Below are 23,811 nucleotides of genomic sequence, written 5' to 3' on the forward strand. Positions count from 1 at the left end.
TTCAGCCTCCCAAAGTGTTGAGATTACAGGCATGAACCACTGTACCCGGCCCTACAATCTCTTCTGATCCTTATAATCAATCCTATGTGATAGGTCATCTCATTTGACAGAGGACATTGAGGCTTATAACAATTAGAAAATAACAGATCGGGGCCGGGCGCGGTGGCTCAAGCCTGTAATCCCAGCACTTTGGGAGGCCAAGGTGGGTGGATCACAAGGTCGAGAGATCGAGACCAACCTGGTCAACATGGTGAAACCCCGTCTCTACTAAAAAAAAAAATACAAAAAATTAGCTGGGCATGGTGGCGTGTGCCTATAATCCCAGCTACTCAGGAGGCTGAGGCAGGAGAATTGCCTGAACCCAGGAGGCGGAGGTTGCGGTGAGCCGAGATCGTGCCACTGCACTCCAGCCTGGGTAACAAGAGCGAAACTCCATCTCAAAAAAAAAAAAAAAAAAAAAACAGATCGAAGAGTCAAAGAGCTAAATGGTGAATAGTACTTTTAGTAGTGGTGGGGTTTCACAATGTTAGTCTGGCTGGTCTCAGACTCCTGACCTCAGGCAATCCACCTCCCTCGGCCTCCCAAAGTTCTGGGATTACAGGCATAAGCCACCATGCCCAGCCGTATCTGCATGTTTCTCAGGAGCAGCTACAGAGCTGTCATCAGACTCAAAAGATCACCTTTTACTCCATAAAGGTTAAGATGGTTATTTCTTGGCTTTGGAGACCTTGCTGCTCTGTGACACTTTAGATAGAGTGTTATACACTCTCCCTGTTTAGTCATACCTGTCCCCAGAGATTTTCAGTCCACAGTAGTCCATTGATATGCCTAGATCAAATCTTCCAAATTGCAGGTCTTCACAGATAACTCTGAGGGTGTTTAACACAGAGGTGATTTTCATTTGCTGCTGGGATGCAGGAGGGAGTCATTCAGTGAATGAGGTTTGTACTCTTCCCAGCATCCCCATTTAGCAGCCCTGTTTAATTACAGTCTTCTTGTTCTCTGTGTCTCATGGGGAAAGTTCTTCGCTTAGGTGGTTTTCTTGAATTGACAGGTTGGAAAGTCTCAGGGTATGTCCCTTTCAAGTGGCAATAACTGGACTCTGTCTCTCTTCCCCCCTATGTTATGCTATCTTAGTTTTGCAGCATCATTTAAAGGGTATTTCAGCTTCTCTCTGGAAAGAGACAAGAATTCAATAAAAATACATTTTCTGTTTTCTAATTGAGAAAACTGAAGTTCAGAACAATTAAATGTCATTATTGAAATTCCTAGATATTACGAGGCAGAGAAGAAAGGAGAAATTAGGCCCTATGATTTATGGTGAGTCTGCTATACCCTTAAGGCTCCCACTTGCTTTTTTTTTTTTTTTTTCTTTTGTTTTTAAGGCTCTCACTTGCTAAGTGTGTGCTATTTCTAAACAGGGCTGGCAGTTGGGGGTTGGCTAGCAGGCTGGCACTGACTAGAATTCTCTTTCTGCTTCCTCAAGGGCTTGACTTTGAACCTGTAGAAACTCAGTGAGTCTATCCTTCTTGTTATTAATAAATTAGGGAGCCTTCCAAGTGCCTTCCTAGGTTCTTTGACCACTGCACAGGAGTGCTGAGAGATCCCAAGGAATGGAAATTCAGGAGAAATGCATACAGGTTGAGCGTCTTAGAGGAGAGTCTCTGTGACAAAGCTGCTGTGTGTCATTATATCACGTTAGGAAAACCAGCACATTGTTCTCATTTCAGCAAAGTAAACACTCCTAACGTCATTTATTCTTATGTATTTTTCTTCTTTTTCTATAGGTGTTGTTTCGGTTGATCACCTTTGTCTTGAATGCATTTATTCTTCGCTTCCTGTCAAAGGAGATCGTTGGCGTAGTAAATGTAAGGTAGGAGAGGCACCCTGGCACTGTCACAGTTCACATTCCTAGCCAGCCTTTCTTCAAACTCTGTACCCATGTGTCATCCATTTTAGAAGCATGGACCTTTACCAGCAGCAGGATGTTTTAGCAGTGGGCTGAGGAGAAGCGTGCCGGGGTGAAGGGATGCACAGGCACCATTGCTTTTCATGGACCCATGGAGTGTTTTCCATTAGCAGCCTCCAAATGCACATTTCTCTGCCAGCTGCTCTGGTTTTCCTGCTCTTGGAACTCAGGAAGGAGAAGAGTGGGAGTCATTCATTAAAAACTCCCCCTCAGGTATAATCCTATGTTCTTGTCCTGCTGACAGCTAAGGAAGCAGAAATTCCGCAGTTCGTGACGATGCGCTTCATAATTGCAGGGCTGGAGCAGCCACCTTCCTTCCCTTCCTCAGTGATTTTATAATTGGGATACGGCAACTGGGATCCGAGCTTGAGTCCTTGTCATTAGTTTTTTGGAGGCTCTTGGAAAGACGACTTCTTTGTCTTTTAGACTCAGCTTATTTCTTCTACTTGCCTCCTTTCTGTTCAAGGACACCCACACATATTTTGTCTTCACAAATGACACAAAGTATATAAAATGATGTGAGTGCTCAGAATAGCTCAGCTTCTCAGGTATGTCTTTATGTCCTGATAAATAAGACAGTATGTTCTAGAAAGCATTTCATATCTAATACCTACCAAACATAGGCTCTTGGCGAGGGTCTCAGAGCTTAGTGGCAGGACTCAAGCTTTGAGCAAAGGAATCATCTGTGGAGTTTTGCACTACATAGTGCTGAAGAAAGGCCCAGAAATCTGCATTTTTACAAGCTCCTTAGGTGATTTTGAAGCAGGGACCATTCTTTGAGAAATGCTGTTTTCTTTTTCTCGTCTTCACCTTCTTCTTTGAGACAGTTTTTGCTCTGTCACCCAGGCTGGAGTGCATTGGCGCCTGTAGCCTTGACCTCTTCGGCTCAAGCAGTGTTCCCATGTCAGCCTCCTGAGGAGCTGGGACTACAGGTGTGCATCACCACACCTGGATAATTTTTTTATTTTTTGTAGAGATGATGTCTTACCGTGTTGCCCAGGCTGGTCTTGTACTCCTGGGCTCAAGCGATCCTCCCACCATAGCCTCCCAAAGTGCTGGTATTATAGGCATGAGCCTGAGAAATATAGGTAATGGTCCTAAGAAATACTGTTTTAAAAGCAGGAAGGAAGTGCCAAATTCTCTTAGGGCCTTAGAGGCAGCCTGCATAAGATTGACAGGTCCCTGTTTTGACAGCCCTTGTCTGGCCTGCCCTAGCCCGCTGCTTAAGGTTTGATTCCGTCTCCTTATTTGCAATGTTCCACAGAGGCACTGGGTAGCAGGATAATCCTTGAACAACCTCAGAGACCTTAACCCTGGGCCGTCCCCACTCTGGCTTCATCCAGACTGCTGCCTAATGAGGAGGGGACATCTTAGCTATTCCTTGCTAAGGTGCAGGGAGGTTCACCCAGGTGCTGCCCACCTGGGAGGTACCCAGGCAAGCCTGGCTGACCTGGGTTGCAGCAGCCTCTGTAATGGTTGTCAGCCTTATTGCCTGTCTTAACATTCTTTTTGCCAGAGCCTCCATTCGGTAAAGGCTCAGCTTTTCTCACAGGGGCTATCAGTCCCTCGTGTCAGTGTGACCAAGAAGGGTGGAGTTATAATCTTACCCTCTTCTCCTCCTTGTGGTCATGGCCACACCTCTGCCTATAGCCACAAAAGGTACAGGCTTTTGAGGCGACTGCAGCAGTTTCTATCCTTCACGTAACTGTAGGCACACACCCTCACATATCTTTCATTTGGTTCCTAACTCAGTAGTTCTCATGGATCAGACCCGTAGGGGGTCCTTTATGAGCCCACTGCCCTCCACATCACCACCAGTGATTTATAACCAAGACTTTATCTCCTTCCTGTTGCTGGAAAAATCCCAGAAGTTCTCTCTGCGAAAAAACTTGAGACCTTATTGGTTTCTGCCTTTCATTTACAGACTAACGCTGCTTTACTCAACCACCCTCTTCCTGGCCAGAGAGGCCTTTCGCAGAGCGTGTCTCAGTGGGAGCACACAGCGAGACTGGAGCCAGACCCTCAACCTACTATGGCTAACGTGAGTTGTGCTTTGGCAAGAGACACATTTCAGGAAGGCAAGTGTAGTGAGCATTGGAAATGAAACATTAACACGGGGAGAGTGTTTGTGTCAAAGAAGCTTCTTGGCTCATTTTCTTTCTGATGTCTTAACATCAGAAAGAAACATCCAGGAGCCAGGAAGGGGTTCTGGGTTGAGGTTTCTGGGCCTGGTTTCTAACCCTGATTCCATCCTCTTTGGAGGTTGTTTCTTGCTGTTTTGATTACCACTCTTGGGTTCCACTTGGCCTGTGCCATCTTTTTTATTCCTAATCTTTTTGCTCTGTAATATCTTTTGAGCTTTTAACAACCACTTAGATTTAGTATTTCTTGAAAGCCTTTTATGGGTTTTATTACGTTTTTCCTTCAATTTTGTTATGTTACTTCAGTTCTGAGTCTTTTAGGATATTCTCGAAGATCAAGTACATTAGCTTAAAATTACATTGGCTTTTCTCCAGCTAGCTCCCTGCAGGGAGGGCTGGGGGTTGAGGTTGTTTCCCAATGCTGCCCTTGCATCACTCCTGATTGCCTCACAGAAATGACTGTCATGAGGGCTGGTAGGTGATCGTTTTATTAGAGGAACAACTGGTAACTACTCAGTCATATTTAAGTGCCCTATGGTGCACGTGGGAAATATGGGAAAGGATACTGAGCACTGCTGTATTGATTATTTGGGATGCAAGGAACAGCTGTATACAGTCCATCAGTCATTTTGACAACAGGTGTTTTCTTTCTTGGAATTTTGCTTCTGGAGTCAGTATGTGTAACCCAGTGGCTAGAAGTATAGGCTTTGGAGTTATGGCAGGATTAGGTCTTGCTTCTGCTCTTGATTGCTGTTCATGACCTTGACCAAATTGCCTAGTGCCTGTGAGCCTCAGTTTCCTCATCTTTTTATTTTTATTTTTATTTATTTTTTATTTTTTAAAAAATGGGTTTCACCATATTGGTCAGGCTGGTCTCGAACTCCTGACCTCAGGTAATCCGCCCACCTCAGTCTCCCAAAGTGCTGGGATTACAGGTGTGAGCCACTGCGCCCAGCTTCCTCATCTTTTTAGTGGGGAGATGACAGAGGATCATTGTGAGGTGTCAGTGAGATAAGGGGTATGAATCAGTACCTGGCATGTAGTTAGTATCTTAATAAATAAATGGTAGCTGTTTGTATTATAACTATTTTTTTTCTGTTCAGTGTTACTATTTTAATGTATATTTATATTTGTTTTAAAATTTACTGAATTATTTTTTTCTGCTCTTCCAGAGCTCCCCTGGGTGTGTTTTGGTCCTTATTTCTAGGCTGGGTCTGGTTGCAGCTGCTGGAAGTGCCTGATCCTAATGTCGCCCCTCACTATGCAGCCGGAGTGGTGCTGTTTGGTCTTTCGGCAGTGGTGGAGCTTCTAGGAGAGCCCTTTTGGTTCTTGGCACAAGCACATATGTTTGTGAAGCTCAAGGTCAGTGCGCCGTCTGCTGTTAATGGGAAATGGGAAGAATAAGAAGGAGCGTTGTTTTTAAAAAATGCTTTTATAGGAGAGAATGATTTTTCCAGACTTGCACCTAAAAATGTGTTTAGAAAAATGTAACATAATCAGTTAAGTTCAGCCACTTGAAATTTGTCAGGTAGGCTAGGCTAAAGTTCACCACTGTTTTATCATAAATAAAAAACAGGTTTGCTAATAAATTATTAGTTGAAGTCAGAATTTAGAAGGACCTTAAAGGCTTTTTGTGTTTCTCTGGTGATTTTATGTAGTTGCATACTAATACTAATTTTTTTCTCTTCATCTTTTATAATAGATTACAAAAGAATATATATAATGTAAATCTTAAAGCAGAGTATACTGAAAGATCCATGAACCCGCCACCCTACCCAAGAAGTGAAATATTACCGATACTTATTTCTAGCTGTGTGCCCCGCCCCCATAGCCAGGGTAACCACTGCCCTGGATTTTCTGTGTCTTTCTATTACATCTTGACTTTTTGATAGTGTTTGTAAACTGCACCTTGACCATGTTTGCAGGTGACTGCTGAGAGCCTGTCGGTAATTCTTAAGAGTGTTCTGACAGTTTTTCTCGTGCTATGGTTGCCTCACTGGGGATTATACATTTTCTCTTTGGCCCAGGTAAGAATCATGGATTTTATCTTTTTATATGATCTTTGTCTCTCCAACTGGTTTTTCTTCTTGTTCCCACCGCTGTGTGGTTTGCATTTACAGCACCCATGTGCAGGGGGTGGAAGCGCCACAGGGGTGGCTTTGACACTGCTTCTCTGGCTGCCAGGTCTATCCTGTTCCACACATTGAGACCATAGGTGTTTCTTGGAACCTGGTGAGGGGCCACATGCTGGACTTCATTGTCAAACATTAAAAACCTCTTTTAGACATTCAGTGGGCAAGCCTGTATCAAACTGATCTTTGGTCGTCTGCTACTCTTGTGAAAGGGAAAAAAAGCAGTGGGAAAATAATCACATTGCATGTGTATTATTTTCCCTGGATTTCCATCAGTTTTTTGCAGAATAGGTGGAAACTCTGCCAAGCCTGTTTTAAACTTAGATTGAAATCTCCTATAATTCAGAGTTCGTGAATCAAGTCAGAGTAGGTATATTTTTGGTTTTAGCAATTTAGGCTTCATTTCCATCTCATTATTTCCTAGTTCTCGTTCATATTTCTAGTTCTAATAAAAATATAACTAGAGTACAACTGCTATTTTTAAAAATGAAATTTAAGATCAGATAGTTACCAGACATCTTACAGTACAAAGCAGTTGTAGTTTTCATTAATGATTTCTCCAGACTTGCACCTAAAAATGTGTTTAGAAAAGGTAACATAATCAGTTAAGTTCAGCCACTTGAAATTTGTCAGGTAGGCTAGGCTAACGTTAAAGATAAATTAAGATTCTTAGTAGTGATTTAAGTCAAGGGTACTTCTCACAGAGGACACTGGCACCAAATGGTGTGGCTCACAGCAGTGCTGCTGGAGTTTGAAGGTCTTGGAGCATGAAGAAAGAAGGCTGATGGATGATGGGCTCCATCTCAGGCTTGGTGGGGAGTGGAGAGCAGAGGAGCCCACACCTACTAAACTGAGACTCTTCTTTCTCCTTGCCTGGTGCCTTTTCTATAGGAGCAGCTTTGGTATTGCCAGGTTGAAAGCAAGCTGGAGGTCCCAGTCTTTCTTGAACCAGTGTGCACTGCTGTCAGGAGGCAAAGAGGGCTGAAGGGAGCTTGTGAAAAGGGGCTCTTTTGGATTTTCCTCCTCCATCTGCAAACAAAACCCATTTGGCTGCTCCTGGCCAGAAGCCATTCTTTTGTCCTGGATGGGTGGAGGGAGGGGTGGGCTCTGTTACCACCCCACCCTTTCCTCCCCCATCTGTAGTAGGTCTTGCACTGGGGAAGAGGAGAGAGCCAGCAGTTCAGTTGTGCCTTGTAATCATTAATAGCACAGGTTTCCGGGGTTTATGGAAAACCCACAGTCCTAGATGATGGCAAGTCCTTGGATATTAGCGCAGTCAGGATATGTGGATCTTTGCAGTGTGCTGACTAGGTGGGAGAGCCGTTCATTTGGCCAAATACACATCTTTTGCAAATGTATTGGACATCGCTGTGGTAATTGAGCTAGTGGATAACTGTTATGGAAATTACATTCTGCCTGCCCAGAAGGATTATGTTCCCCCATTTAAGTGAAGTCTTGGGAGCACTTTACAGGCAGATGCTGCAGTGGAGGTAAGTGAATAGTGCTGTTTCCCAGAGGGTGAGGCATTGCTGAATAGAAAGTGCAGTTTCGGCTGGGCGAGGTGGCTCGCACCTTTACGTAATCCCAGCACATTGGGAGGCCAAGGCAGGTGGATTGCCTGAGCTCAGGAGTTTTCGACCAGCCTGAGCAACATGGTGAAACCCTGTCTCTACTAAAAAAATACAAAAAATTAGTTGGGCTTGGTGATGTACACCTTGTAGTCCCAGCTACTCAGGAGGCTGAGGCAAGAGAATTGCTTGAACCCAGGAGGCAGAGATTGCAGTGAGCCAAGATTGAGCCACTGCACTCCAGCCTGGGCGACAGAACGAGACTCTGTCTCAAAAATAAAATAAAGAAAGTGCTGTTAATCAGAGAGTTATATTACTTGATTGGCCTTTGAGATCAAATTTATAGGCATATCTTAATTATGCCTTTATTAAAACAGTTTATTTTTTTTATCAGCTTTTCTATACCACAGTTCTGGTGCTCTGCTATGTTATTTATTTCACAAAGTTACTGGGTTCCCCAGAATCAACCAAGCTTCAAACTCTTCCTGTCTCCAGAATAAGCGATCTGTTACCCAATATTACAAGAAATGGGGTAAGTAATACATTTTATCTCTTATCATAGGTGCTGCTTATCCTCTAGAGAAAGAAACTGCAACTGGTTTATTGTTGTAATCATAAATATAATTTCATAGCTCATATTTATGGAGTGCTTGCTGTATGCCAGGCCAGGGTTTCTAAATCTTAGCACTGTGGACATTTTGGGCTGCTCAATTCTTTGTCAAAGGGGCTGTCCTGTGCATTTTAGGATGTTTAGCAGCAGCCTAGTGGGTAGATGCCAGTTGAGATCCATTGTGCTAGACCCTGTGCTGAATGCTTTACCTGCCTTATTTAATGCTTACACCAACTCTGAAAGGCTGACACTGTTTGTTTTAGAGTTGAGAAACTAAGGCTTAGTGAATAAAATACCTGTCCTAGGTGAGGGTCAGGATAAGGACAGGAGCCTGGAGGGGCTCACATGCCAGCAGAGTGTAGGCTGTACCACTGTGCTCCATTCTCTCTAGTCTGTTGTGATTTTGGTTTTTCTCCTCAGTTGACTTCTAGCACAGATATTTGAGAATTCTGAGAAAGTAGGATGAACCCAACATGGTCGTGTGTGTGTGTGTGTGTGTGTGTGTGTGTGTGTGTGTGTGTTGAGACAGTGTCTCGTTCTAGAACCCAACATGGTCGTGTGTGTGTGTGTGTGTGTGTGTGTGTGTGTGTGTGTGTTGAGACAGTGTCTCGTTCTATTGCCCAGAGTGGCATGATCATAGCTCACTACAGCCTGACCTCCTGGGCTCAAGTGATCCTCCTGCCTCAGTCTCCCAAGTAGCTGGGACTACAGGTAAGTGCCATCATGCTCAGCTAATTAAAAAAAAATTTTTTTGAGAGAGAGGGTCTCACTATGTTGTCCAGGCTAGTGTTGAACTCCTGAGTTCAAGTAATCCTCCCACTTCGGCCTCCCAAAGTGCTGGGATTATTAGCCAACACACCCGGCCCCACATGGTCTCTTGATCTCAGTGTCAGTCAGGTGATATACTTGTCCACCTAGACCACTGTGGGTTCTACAGCTGACATGTGGAGTAAAGCATCATCTTTGCTACTCAGGTCCTTCACTTTCAGGCCATTGGACTTTGATTTTCTGGCCCCTCTGGGGTCAGTGCTGCTGCCTATGCCACTGGAGTTGTACACATGATGATGTTACCACGTTGCCTCTACCAAGATGCTTCGTGAGCTCCTCTATTCTGGCACTTCCCTTCTTTCCATGCTTGTTTGCTTGCCGGATGTAGTGCACTTGGCTGTGGTAAGGCATATGTTGGATTTCTCCTTATTTCTCTTGTGATACTTGAAAAAGTAGTGAAATATGTGAGACATAAGGCTCAGACTTTACAGAATCCTGTTCAACTTTTCAAGAAAAACTAGATATTATGTATCAACGTCAGATATGTTCTCATTTGTGAGGAAAGGATTCTCCATTCTGCTCAGCTAAATTTCACCTGTAACCTAAACCAACAGGACATTTTGGATACTACTGTGCCTTACCTACAGCCTTAGATGGTTAGGACTCACGATCGCTTCTCTTGCCTAGAGCTTCTGCCACCTACCCCCAGGGCAGTTTCAAGAGTACAGAAGAGTTCTTCTTCCCCTGAGTGCCCCCTGGTGCCCACCTGTACCAAGCCTGGCAGCTTTTCATACTGGGCCTGTCCCTGTGCCCCAGCAGTATTTTGGGAAGGAGCATTTGAACCATTAGCATAAGAAGCAAAGAGAGAAGGTAAAGAGTCTGCCAAGTGTCTGTTAAGCTCCGTGGTAGCCAACCTGAGCAACATGGCAAGACTGTCTCTACAAAAAAAATTTTTTTTAATTAGCCGGGTATGGTGGTGGGCACTTGTAGTCCCAGCTACTCAGAAGGCTGAGGTGGGAGGGTCGCTTGAGCCCAGGTTAAGGCTGCAGTGAGTCATGATTGTGCCACTGCACTTCAGCCTGGGCAACAGTGAGACCCTGTCTCAAATACATAAATAAAACCTGTGATGTGCTCAGAACTCTAAGCTTAGTTTCCTTATCTGTGTAATGGGGATAATAATAGTACCTCCCTCCTAAGGTTGTTTTGAGGGCCCGATGAGTTGGGACATATAGTCTTAACAATGTGGCCTGGCACAAGTGGGTATCCTTAAGTGACAGCAGATACCACCTCCATCACACTGATGCTGAGCTGCAGAGCTGCCTCCACAGGGGCACCCTCGCCAGGCAGCGCTGATGGCATTGGTGTGGGAGCTCAGCGGTTCAGTCTGGTAATATGCCCTGAAAGTACCGATGCCCAGACTGCAAGGACCCAAGCCCTGATCATGAGAAGGCTGTGTGTACCTGTCGTGTATAGTGATAATATTACCGCTGCCATACAGTAAGAAAGCAGCACCATGCTTGGTGCCATCGGTGATACAGACATGTAGGAAAGGTGATTCCTGGGCCTCAGGGAGCTTCCTGTGGGCTTGAGAGGCAGCAGGTATAGCTCTGAAGCCTGTGGGACTCTCCCCAGACTTCAGGGTCTTCATTTTTTAAGTGAGATTGTTGGTCTACGTGACCTGTGAAGCCCCTCTGAAGATTTCAGGAGTTCCATGAAAGTATTTGAACCTTGACTGAGAGCCTTTTACAATCACTGCTATTGACTGCGTGTTTTGTGCCATGCACTACACAAAGCACTTTACATGGATTTTGTGTTTCATTCTCTTAGTAACATAGGAGATGAATACTGTTATCTCCGTTTTGCAAATAAGAAAACTGAGGTTCAGAGGAGTTAAGTGACTAACCAAAAATCGCATAGCTGGTTTTGGACCCACTTCTCTCTGCCGTTTGCTGGGGACTAGCTTTAGGTTCTGGTTTACCCTGATGTTATGTAGTCTTTCAAAAGAAATTGGCTTATTGCCCATAGTAGTTACTGCTTACATAAAGATTAGGAAGTTCCAGGTGGAGCAATTCATAATTCAGGCTTATTATTTTAAAAAGAAAAAAAGAGGCCAGGTGTGGTGGCTCAAGCCTGTAATCTCAGCACTTTGGGAGACTGAAGTGGGAGGATTGCTTGAGCCCAGGAGTTTGACATCAGCCTGGGAAACATGGTAAGAACCCCTCTCTACAAAAAAATGTAAAAATTAGCTGGGCACAGTGGCACATGCCTGTAATCCCAGCTACTCAGACTGAGGCAGGAGGGATCGCTTGAGCCCTGGAAGTCGAGGCTGCAGTAAGCTGTTCATGCAACTGCCCTTTAGTCTGGGTGACAGAGCAAAACCCTGTCTCAAAAAAAAAAAAAAAAAAAAGGGAAAAAGGAAAAAAAGTAAAAGAAATGAGATGATTCTGAATGCATGAATACAGTGTATGATCTTACCATGCATGCCTGACGTGGCTCCCCGGAACAGCTTTCTACACTGGGGACTCCCTTAGTGGAAACTGGTCAAATAATTGTATTTACTATCAATTTGACCTCATTGTGAGATTTCCCTTCCTATTCTTTTAGAATTCCGTCTTCTTTATTTAACCTTATAACAAATTAATGATACTTCAAATAATGGCTTCGTTTATATTCATTGACATTTCTGAGGGTTTTAATATGAGAGATATGCTAATATTTAAGTAAAGCTGAGGAATTTGGCTCAGCAAGCATGTATTAAGCATTATTATGTGTTAAGCACTGTACCAGGTGCCCTGAGTGAGGCCCCTACCCTCAGAACTTGCATGGTGATAGACAGATAGGATGCTTGCTCAACTAACTATGCTACAGGACAGTGTGTGTCTAGCATTATCAAAATAGAAGCACAGAGGAAGGACTGCTGAATTCCATCTAGGAACATCAAAGAAGGCTTCATGGAAGAAGCTTCTTTTGTGTGGACTTTGACACATAGATGGGCAGAGGTTAAATAGATATGTGTGGTGAAGATGGGCATTTGTGACCAGAGAAAGAAAGAAAAGTTGCTCAGTGCTTGTTATCTGCCCATCATTGTGTTGGATAACTGGGGTACTTAGATTGGCTGGACAATTGGGAAAGGAAAGGAAAGGTGGCAGAAACTTACGAAGGCAGGTAAACCTGTCTGCCAGGCTAGGGTCAGGTGGTGGTGGCCTCATGCTGTGGAGCCTGGGCTTAATTCAGGGGCAGTGGAGCCAAATGAAAGGGTTTTTTTTTGTTTGTTTGTTTTGTTTTGTTTTTTCTGAGAACCCCCTAACCATGAAAGGTTTTTGAACAGCGCCATGATCGAACTTCCTGTATTGAGGAGCTTGCCATCTCTTGCAGAGTTACAGTGTCTCATTTTTTTGTTTTCATTCAATCCTCACACTGGCTCCACGAGATAGGACTTTTTATCCCATTTTGCAGATGAGAAAACCAAGGCTTAGTAAAGTATCTTGTCCACAGCATATACCCTAATAAGTCAAGGAGCTGCAGGTTGAGCCCCAGTCCCCAAGCTTGACTCCAAAGCCTGAACCTGCAATGAGAAGGATAGGCTAGAGAAAGAGTAGGAGACAAAAAAGCTCATTGGGAGCCTGTGCAATTGTCCAGGTGAGGAGTGAGGACAGAGGAAGGATGGATGAAAGTGGGAGGATGGACAAAGCTGGGGCAGCATCAACAGCCCCAGAGTGACTAGGATAGGTGGAGCAAGAGGGAGAGGAAGGAGTGCTGCGTAGGGTGGAGGAGGTGATGGAGGCCAGGGGACGGGATGGTAGGTAGCCTCACACTCCCCAGTGACTCTTGTCATTGTGGTAAGGATGTGGCTGATCAGATCATCCTGAGTCAGAAGAGTTTGGGAAGTTGATGAGTGACTCAGGTGGAAGTGTGATGAGCCTCTAAGTTCTGATTCCAGACCTTCCCCCGAGTTACCGTCCATCACCTTTACCACTCCAGCCTTCTGTTTCTCCACTTATTGGTCAGGGCATTCCAGGGAAATTCCCAGCTATGTAGATCAGCTCATCAGTACCAACCTAGCTATTGTGAAATAGGCCTCTTTTGATCGCCCCAAATGACACCTCCATTATTAACCTCCATTCTGAGTAGAATGGTAAAACTCTACCACATGCTTCCTCTCTCCCACCTCTCAGCCCCTGCCTGGAGAAGCCACATCTCAGATTGGATTTCCTGCCTCTGTGTCTTTAAAGAGCACTTTAGTAAGTGATGTGGCCATTCCTCCCGAACCACAGGCCCATTTAAACCAAAGGCATTAAGAAAATCAACTATGATCTCTCAGATTAGGTACACCATCATGATTTCACTCTCCTAAAGCGCTTTGTCTTTTAAGAGCTCAATCATCTTCCCAAATCCATTCACAACCTGCAGGCAAGCAGATGTCAAGGGAGCCTCATGACAAGCAGCCTTTGTTTCCTTTTAAAAGAGGACAGGTCCTGCTTTGCTGACCCCTGGGAGGACCACCGCAGCATGGCAAGGGGTGGGGAGCAGTGTGAGTGAGAGAGGTGCTGAAGCCGGCTGTGGCCAGAATCCGAGTCTGAAGATGACGTGGTCCCCTGTGCCCCCTAGTGGTGGGAAATTGTCTGCTGCTCTTTGTTCCAGGGAAAGGAGATGGCCTGGTTTTAAACATCTTGCAGCCCAATTTCCTTCTCATCAGGGAAGATTTACTCCTGGGCTAAAGAGGTATCCTGGCATCTGTTCTGAGTCTCTGATTCCCTGAGGGCAGCATAGTTTGGGAGGATTCAGATTTGTGCTCCCCGTGTCTGGAAAAAATGTTCAGAAACCAAGGAGTAAGGAGAATGGGGACTAGAAGTGACCCTTGCTTTCAGAGGTGCTCTAGACTTGACCTGTCCTACATGTGGCTATAGAGCATTCTGGAATCTGGATAGTCTGAATTGAGATGAGCTGTAAATGCAAAATACATATTGGATTTCAAAGTCTCAATATGAAAAAATTTCTTATATGGAATACTTGTTAAAATGATATTTTAGTTAAATAAAATATATTAAAACTAATTTCACCTGTTTTTTTTTCCTGTGCACTGTGGCTGCTAGAAAATTTCACATACATTCCTACTGAATAGCCTTGCTCTTCACAGATGGGCTTTGTGCCCACAACGGGCCCACATGACCAAGGCAGGCTTCAGGCCTGCCCTTGGGCCCACTTCCAGAGCTGTGGCTGACCTTTTGGAGAGGTAGAGTATGCTTGGCCTTTGTGATTCAGCCCTCCCCTCCCAAAAAGCCCTCTGAAATCCTACCATTCAAAAGTCTTCACTTGGCCGGGCGCGGTGGCTCAAGCCTGTAATCCCAGCACTTTGGGAGGCCGAGGCGGGTGGATCACAAGGTCAAGAGATCGAGACCATCCTGGTCAACATGGTGAAACCCTGTCTCTACTAAAAATACAAAAAAAAAAAAAAAATAGCTGGGCATGGTGGTGCGTGCCTGTAATCCCAGCTACTCAGGAGGCTGAGGCAGGAGAATTGCCTGAACCCAGGAGGCGGAGGTTGCGGTGAGCCGAGATCACGCCATTGCACTCCAGCCTGGGTAACAAGAGCGAAACTCCGTCTCAAAAAAAAAAAAAAAAAAAAAAGTCTTCACTTTAGATAATCACAACTTTTTAAAATGCAAGTACCCTAAGATTAAGAACCTAACATCAACGAGGCGTGATGGCTCACGCCAGTAATCTCAATACTCTGGGAGCCAAGGTGGGAGGATCACTTGAGGCCAGGAGTTTGAGACAAACCTGGGCAATGAAGCAAGACGCTTATCTCTAAAACAATTTTTTAAATGAGCTGGTCATGGTGGCACACACCTGTAGTCCCAGCTATTCTGGAGGCTGAGGTGAGAAGATGGCTTGAGCCCAGGAGTTTGAGGTCATAGTGAGCTATGATCACACTACTGCATTCCAGCGTGGGTGGTAGAGTGAGACCCTGTCTCTAAAACAAACAAAACAAAAAAACTTAACACCCAGTCTAAATATTTTGGGATCCCAGGGTGCCTACAAGATGGAGGAGGGGGCCCCAGAGGGAACTGTCAGAGGTAGAAAAATAGGAGTCAGAGGATACTGAGCCCCCTGGCTGCCTTGTTCTCCTATTTTGTGTTCAGCTCCCTGGCTTCGAGGCCACCTGTCTCTCACAGGTTGATCTCTGCCCTACCTAACTGTTTCTTTGTTCTTAGAAAATGGCCATTTGGTGCCCGCTGGAAGATAGATCTATCTATCTGTCTGTCTATCTTTCTATCTATCTTTGAGCCAAATTCTCGCTCTGTCGCCAGGCTGAAGTATGGTGGTGCCATCTCAGCTCACTGCAACCTCCGCCTTCCGGATTCAAGTGATTCTTGTGCCTTAGCCTCCCAGTAGCTGGGAATACAGATACGTACCATCACACCCAGGTAATTTTTGTATTTTTAGTAGAGATGGGGTTTTTCCCATGTTGGCCAGGCTGGTCTCAAGCTCCCGGCTCAAGCGATCCACCCACCTCGGCCTCCCAAAGTATTGGGATCATAGGCGTGAGCCACCATGTCCGGCCTGGAGTTTTAGAAGCGTCATATCAGAAATTTTATTTTCTCCATTCCTCTGTCATATCCATTCTGAGTGGTTTACCTGACCGGGGAAAGTTAATTTTTTTTTGAAATATAGAAGGGCTGCTCCTTTTTCCCTTGTCGAAAAGGGCCCTGGATGACTGAATGGCTGAACATAGCATTATGATGTGCAGTAGATGGAGAGAATTTGTTCTGCAGCTCGGCATGCTTTAGACAGTTTTTAAGGAAAGAACAGACTGTGAGCTGTTATGTGTTAACTGTGGGACAGCAGCAATTCTTTAGGGGTGTCAGTATATGAGTCTTGGGCAGGCCCTTACAGAATTTGGCTTTGTGTTTAGTAATGTAAATTCTTCCCCAGTGTTTGTGGGATGCCTTCTGTGTGCTTAGCATTGAATGAGTGTTCAGTGGAGACTATCCAGGTTGGGATTTAGGGATCAGAATGCCTTTGCCTCTCATGTAGCGTTGCATTCTTACACTTGCAATGCCTGTGTTGTTTTTGTTTTGTTTTGTTTTCTGTTCTAGGCTTTTATAAACTGGAAAGAGGCTAAGCTGACTTGGAGTTTTTTCAAACAGTCTTTCTTGAAACAGATTTTGACAGAAGGTAAGTACAAGGACACTCTGAATGGTCAGGAGACCGTAGTAGAAAGGGATTTCACAGGACTGCCAATTACCTGGGTCCAGACCACAGAGCCTCTGGGGCAGAAGAACTTCAGAAATGGGAGGACAGGGCTTAATACATAGAGAGAAACCAACCTCTATTTTGTTTTATGTTTTATTTAGGTTGTCTAATTTAAATCTCTCCATAGCCTTCTTTTTTTTTTTTTTTTTTTTTTCTCTCTCCATAGCCTTCTAAGAAAGATGTTGTTTCCCTTCATCATGGATGAGGAAACTGAGGGTCAGTGAGGTTGCAGAACTTCTTCAGGGTTTTACAGTAACAAGGAACAACTTAACCAGGATCCAGGTCTAACTCCAAACCTCATGTTATGTGATTCTTATGAATTTATTCTAAAAGTATTATATCAGTTACGTAAAAGTATTTTATGTTATCATTTTATATCATTCACTTATGTCATTTTATTTTCTTCTTTTTTAAAATTATGTCAATTCTCTAATGTTGGATTTATTTTCTTAAACAACAAAATGCACCCATTTGAGAGTATGGTCAGACTTCAGTCCTTCCAGTTTACCAGTGACAGAGCTCTCAATTGTGGAGGGCCAGCAAGGGACTGGAAGCACATTTAGTTTTTGTATATATATGTGTTGGTTTATTTGTACCTAGCTTTAATTTAAAAAATGAGATTTTAAGGCAGCTATAAGTTGCTGAAGGTAGTAGTTTCTCTCTGCATACACATTTCATATTCATATGCCTATTACTGAATATATTTTTAATCTTTTCAAAAATTATCTTTTAATTATCAAATATAGTCTCATTAAAAAAATATGAAAACAAAAAATAATACTAGCATTTTAATACAACTGTTATTATCTTAGCTCACTGCAACCATCACCTCCTGGGTTCAAGCAATTCTCCTGTCTTAGCCTCATGTATAGCTGGGACTACAGGCATGCGCCACTATGCCTGGCTAATTTTTGTATTTTTAGTAGAGACGGGGTTTTACCTTGTTGGTCAGGCTGGTCTCGAACTCCTAACCTCAAGTCATCCACCGCCTCAGCCTCCCAAAGTGCTAGGATTACAGACAGTGCCTGGCGTCTATTTGCATATTTGTTCATTATGTCTCCAAAGGAAAGCAACTCCCCCTACATCTCTCTTTCCCCATCTGTGAACAAGGGATAAGACCAGGCAGTGTCTATGGGCTCTCTGATCTTTGAAAGTTCACATGTTTCTAGCGTAAGCTTATAACTTTGCTATTACAAAAATGAAACTGTTCTGAGGACTTCTCAGGGAAGGGAGGGTCAGAAGTCTCAGGAGAGCTGAGTGAGGGGCCTGAGCGCCTCGTTCCTGAGGAGCAGGGAGTGTGCAGTCACCACTGCCCCGCTGTGACCTGGCATAGGAGGGCTATTCAGCATGTATTTGTGAATGAAGTAAGACAAGCCACAAGGTAACTGTTGCGAAATGGTGTTGTAATGACAGTTCAGGTTGTTGTAAGAACAGGACAATCGGTGGAGAGAGTTTTGGAAAGGACAGTTGCTCATATGCACTTTTTTTCCTTCCAGTGTTTTAAGAGCAGTTTTATTTGTTTTTGTTTTGTTTTGTTTTGTTTTTTGAGACGGAGTTTCGCTCTTGTTACCCAGGCTGGAGTGCAATGGCGCGATCTCGGCTCACCGCAACCTCCGCCTCCTGGGTTCAGGCAATTCTCCTGCCTCAGCCTCCTGAGTAGCTGGGATTACAGGCATGCGCCACCATGCCAGCTAATTTTTTGTATTTTAGTAGAGACGGGGTTTCACCATGTTGACCAGGATGGTCTCGATCTCTGGACCTCGTGATCCACCCGCCTCGGCCTCCCAAAGTGCTGGGATTACAGGCTTGAGCCACCGCGCCCGGCTAAGAGCAGTTTTAATGAGTTTGAGGGAATGGATCCAGTCCACGTGATGGCCTAAATTGGTTTCTGGATTGCAGACAACACATCTCTAGACATGTCTTTGCATCAGCAGGTTTAAGTTTACTGCAAACTAAAACCTCCAGAACTCTACCTGAATCCAGTGCCAGGAGCCTGCTCCATGGTTGAACCCCCTAGCCTGGCTCCCTCTGACTGGCAGAGGGCCATTAGGAACTTCTCAGGGTGTCCATCTCCATGGCTAATGAAATAAGGAAGTTGCCTGACTGAAATTCTAAGATTCTTTTTATTTTTAAAACTGCAGCTCTAAAATAGTTGAAATCCCCTGGTTTTTTTGTTTGTTTGTTTGTTTGTTTTATAGACAGGGTCTCACTCTGTCACCCAGGACGAAATTCAGTGGTACAAACACAGCTCACTGCAGCCTTGACCTCTTGGGTTCAAGTGATCCTCCCCACCTCAGCCTCCCAAGTAGCTGGTACTACAGGCAAGGCACCTGCCATCATGCCTAGCTAATATTTTGTTTTTTTTTGTAGAGGCAGGGTCTTATGATGTTACCCAGGCTGGTCTTGAACTCCTGGACTCAAGCAATCCTCCTGCCTTGGCCTCTCAAAGTTTGGGATTATAGGCATGAACCACTGAGCTCACTTTTTATAGTAGCAAAAATGTATATGTTGTTACTTCTGCCCCCATATTTTCTGAACACTATGCCAGGTGCTGAGAATCCGGAGATGAATAAGTAACATGCTGTGGCCTCAAGCATTTCATTCTCTCACCAAAGACACGTTTGTGTGGTTAACTGTTCCTGGGCTGTGAGGGGTGTGGTACTTGGAAACTCATTTCCTAGAGCTTTGCTGGGAAAGCAGGGGCATAGAGATGACTGAGAGGGGCTCCTACCCTCAGGGAGTTTATACAGTGTAGGAAGGAGAGGTCTATTCTGCCAAAAGACAGGGAGGGTCCTGCAGAAAAGACACTCTTATGTGGTGAGAATGCCAAGAGCCAAGGCAGGCCCAGCCTGACTCAAAGCAGCTGGAGGGCTAAAACCTGGTAGGTAGGGTGCAGCAGAAGATGACAGGGTGATGAGGGTGAGGTTGATGAAGGGAGGCCAAAATGATAGCTTGGGGTCAGTGTATAAAAGCCCTCAAAATGATAGCTTGGGGTTAGTGTATAAAAGAATTAAGGAGCCTGGACTTTTTGAAAACTCTAAGAGCCACTGTGGCTCACACCGGTATCCCAGCACTTTGGGAGGCCGAGGTGGGTGGATCACCCAAAGTCAGAAGTTGGAGACCGGCCTGGCTAATATGGCGAAACCCCATCTCTGCTAAAAATACAAAAAATTAGCTGGGCATGGTGGCAGGCACTTGTAATCCCAGCTACATGGGGGCCTGAGGCAGGAGAATCATATGAACCTGGGAGGCAGAGGCTGCAGTGAGCCAAGATTGCACCGTTGCATTCCAGCTTGGCTGATGAGAGAAACTCTGTCTCAAAAAAAAAAAAAAAGATCCACTATGAAAGCAGGCCGGGCGCGGTGGCTCACACCTGTAATCCCAGCACTTTGGGAGGCCGAGGCAGGTGGATCACTTGAGGTCAGGCCAACATGGCGAAATCCCATCTCCACTAAAAATTTTTTTAAATTAGCTGGGCATGGTGGTGGGTGCCTGTGATCTCAGCTACTCGGAAGGCTGAGGCAGGACAATCACTTGAACTCAGGAAGCAGAAGTTGTAGTGAACGACATTGTGCCACTGCACTCCAGCCTGGGCAACAGGCTCTGTCTCAAAAAAAAAAAAAAAAAAAAAAAAGAGAGATATGAAAGCAGAGACTGATTTAAGAGCTGTATTTTAAGCTCGGTGTGGTGGCTCACACCTATAATCCCAGAACTTTGGGAGGCCAAGGCAGGCGAATCTTTTGAGGTCAGGAGGCTGAGACAAGAGAATCTCTTAAGCCCGGCAGGCGGAGGTTGCAGTGAGCCAAGATCATGCCACTGCACTCTAGTCTGGGCGACAGAGCAAGACTGACTCTCAAAAAAAAAAAAAAAGATAGGAAAGCAGAAACTGATTTAAGAGCTGTATTGGAGGCTGGGCATGGTGACTCATACCTGTAGTCATGGTTCTTTGGGAGGTCAAGACAGGCAAATCACTTGAGGTCAGGAGTTCAAAACCAACCTGGCCAACATGGTGAAACCCCATCTCTACTAAAAATACAAAAAAAAAAAAATTAGCCAGGTGTGGTGGTGGGCACCTGTAATCCCAGCTACTCAGGAGGCTGAGGCTGGAGAATCTCTTAAACCCAGGAGGCAGAGGTTGCAGTGAGCTAAGATCACGTCATTGCACTCCAGCCTAAGTGACAGAGTGAGACTCCGTCTCAAAAAAAAAGAAAGAAAGAAAACTGTATTTGCAGAAGCTGGAGCTGTTGTCAGTGAAGGTGGATCTGAGCAATACAGAGACACAGGCCTGTGAGGACCTGCAGAGGTCCCACCATAAACAGTGGCAGGGGCTTGGAGAGAGCGGCAGCGTGGGAGAGAGTCTTGAGAGAAGATCCTCACTGCTTCCAGCCTCTTGCTGCTTTCCTTTTGAGCAAGTTGCTAGGAGGTGAGAATTTGCCCTTCAGGTCGTGGGCACTGTTTAGTGCTCCTTTTCCACAGTGGTCAACATTTTTTCCTCATAGATGAGAAACTTCTATGATGAGCCAGGGGGATGGGAGCCCTGGCGGATGTCTTCACCTTGAAGGCATTAGACTATCTTAGATTTGAATTAAGCCTGAGTTCGTGATTCAAATCTAAGATAGTCTGATGCCTTGCCAGCCCCAGGGAGCTCTTTGCACCCCTGAGGAAGCTTTGGATAAGCTTGTGCATATAATCATGGACACTTTACAGATAATTTATGCTCAGATTATCTGACCTCCCCTTAAAACTTGGGACCATCATTTTCATTATTAAAATTTAATTATTTCCACATACTTTTTTTAAAACTTATTTTTAAACTTGTTTTATTACTATTTTTTATTTTTAATTTAATTGGCTTGGAGATTTGCTGTCAATAAAGTCCTCAGCACTTTACAAATTGTTACTTTGAGATTATTTGAAATCAATATTAGGACAAGGACATGTCTTTAACTGTTATCTAACGTTCCTCCTTTATTTGTCAGCTGGAAAAGTTGATAGCTGATAAGAGAAAGAAAACAGTACATTAATGTGCATTTGACATGCTAATTATTTTGCTTTTTTGTTTATAGGGGAGCGATATGTGATGACATTTTTGAACGTATTAAATTTTGGTGATCAGGGTAAGATGAAATTCTGTAGTGTTTTAATTAAAGGTGAATACTATTAATAGGTGCTTCCTAATATTTTTCTCTGATATATTTAATGAAAGATGAACCTGAAGATTAAAGAAAATTCTAAAGACTGTAAATTGTAGTTCTTCGTACTGACTATACCCTCCAATGTGACTTTGGTGGCAGGTGTTCTGGTGAAACCCTGGCCCTTTAGTTCACCTCCTGAGAGCTCTGGTGGTCATTTTGGGGGTGGGAGGTGACAAGAAAGGAGAAGAAGGAGCTCACTGTCTCACAGCCTCAATCTGTCCCATGTTTATGTAGCTGGATAGTCTTTCAGTATTGTTATATTTATCTTTTAATATCCCAAAGTAACGGAAATAAAATAGAAAAACATCAACTTTGCATTAATGACCTATACAAGAAAATACTGTTGATAGAAGCATCCTGTGTCTTGACAGTATCAATGTTGGTATCCTGGTTGTGATATTGTACTATGGTTTTACACAGTGTTACCATTGGGTAAAGGGTATGTGGGATCCCTTTATTACTTCCATTTTTTTTTCTTTCTTTCTTCCTTTACTTAAATTTATTTATTTTTGAGACAGTGTCTCACTCTCTTGCCCAGGCTAGAGTGCAATGGTACCATTACAACTCACTGCAGCCTCAACCTCCTGGGCTCAGGTGATCCTCCAACCTCAGCCTCCTGAATAACTGGGATTACAAATGCATACCAGCATGCCTGGCTAATTTTTTCTGTTTTTGTAGAAACAGGGTTTCTCTATGTTGCCCAGGCTCATCTCAAACTCCTGGGCTCAAGTAGTCTGCCCACCCTGGCTTCCCAAAGTGCTAGGATTATAGGCATGCCCAGCCACTATTACTTCTTGTAAATCTGTATGAATCTATAATTATCTCAAGATAAATGAACTAATGAAAATATTAAATAAACAATTTTAATAGTGCTTTGAAAATTAAAGTAGAAAAAACATGATTGTTGTTTCTTCCTTTTTGTTTTGTAGGTGTGTATGATATAGTGAATAATCTTGGCTCCCTTGTGGCCAGATTAATTTTCCAGCCAATAGAGGAAAGTTTTTATGTATTTTTTGCTAAGGTGCTGGAGAGGGAAAAGGATGCCACACTTCAGAAGCAGGTAACATTGGTTCTTATGTCATCTCTCAAGTTAATTCTGCCTTTAATTGCAAGACAAGCAGACAGGAATGTGAAGCAGTCTGTTTCTCTTCTGTTTGATCAGGAATTTTCTTACAGATTTCATTCTTCTCTGACATTCTGTATGATAGTGAGACCCAGGGCTCCCCTCTTCATTTGTGGCCTTCTCCCTTTGCTCTTGGCTATCCCTTCTTCTTACCCCTTTGTTATTCTTTGTGACCTTACTCTTTTTTTTGAGATGGAGTTTTGCTTTGTAGCTCGGACTGGAGTTTAGTGGTGCCACCTCGGCTCACTGTAACCTCTGCCTCCTGGGTTCAAATGATTTTCCTGCCTCAGCCTCCCAAGTAGCTGGAACTATAGGCATGTGCCACCATACCCAGCTAATTTTTGTATTTTTAGTAGAGAGGGGGTTTTGCCATGTTGGGCAAGCTGGTCTTAAACTCCTGACCTCAGGCAATCTGCCCACCTCAGCCTCCCAAAGTGCTACCATGTGAGCCACGATGCCCAGCCATGTGACCTTACTCTTGATCCAGCCCTCTCAGGACTCTCTAAAGCTGTCCCCAGAGCCCTGCAGACACCCAGCCATGGGCTAGTCTTAGACATAAGAATGAGGTTGCCTCTCCTCTCCTCATAGTCTCAAGAGCCGAAGGATGCAGAAGTTGGAGCTAGGCTAATCGAGGGCATAGGGAGGAGAGGATGTCGTTGTTGGGTTTCACTCACCACACCAGTTGTTTTAACTTCTTCCTACTAGGACATGTTCAGCTACACTCTGACTGTGAGATTCTGTATACTCAGGCTGGTAGATACAGAAAAGGAGATTTTTTTTTTTTTTTTTTTTTTGAGACGGAGTTTCGCTCTTGTTGCCCAGGCTGGAGTGCAATGGCGCGATCTCGGCTCACCGCAACCTCCGCCTCCCGGGCTCAGGCAATTCTCCTGCCTCAGCCTCCTGAGTAGCTGGGATTACAGGCACGCGCCACCATGCCCAGCTAATTTTTTGTATTTTTAGTAGAGACGGGGTTTCACCATGTTGACCAGGATGGTCTCGATCTCTCGACCTCGTGATCCACCCGCCTCGGCCTCCCAAAGTGCTGGGA

General features: G+C 44.4%; 1 protein-coding gene across 3 annotated transcripts in view; it reads left to right on the top strand.

The window, feature by feature from the left end:
• RFT1 (RFT1 glycolipid translocator homolog) overlaps positions 1 to 23,811 on the top strand; it is a 68,686-nt gene that overhangs the window by 2,726 nt on the left and 42,149 nt on the right. For 2 of the 3 annotated variants that reach the window (XM_074403678.1, XM_074403676.1), the window contains exons 2-9: positions 1,788 to 1,873; positions 3,894 to 4,010; positions 5,283 to 5,472; positions 6,036 to 6,137; positions 8,205 to 8,342; positions 16,289 to 16,367; positions 21,512 to 21,562; positions 22,570 to 22,700. In XM_074403678.1, the coding sequence (XP_074259779.1) occupies positions 1,788 to 1,873; positions 3,894 to 4,010; positions 5,283 to 5,472; positions 6,036 to 6,137; positions 8,205 to 8,342; positions 16,289 to 16,367; positions 21,512 to 21,562; positions 22,570 to 22,700 (894 nt within the window). The remainder of the gene's footprint in view (positions 1 to 1,787; positions 1,874 to 3,893; positions 4,011 to 5,282; positions 5,473 to 6,035; positions 6,138 to 8,204; positions 8,343 to 16,288; positions 16,368 to 21,511; positions 21,563 to 22,569; positions 22,701 to 23,811) is intronic. The other variant, XM_074403677.1, reaches the window with a different exon arrangement.

Source organism: Saimiri boliviensis, chromosome 8, assembly GCF_048565385.1.
Source record: "Saimiri boliviensis isolate mSaiBol1 chromosome 8, mSaiBol1.pri, whole genome shotgun sequence".
Lineage (NCBI taxonomy): Eukaryota > Metazoa > Chordata > Mammalia > Primates > Cebidae > Saimiri > Saimiri boliviensis.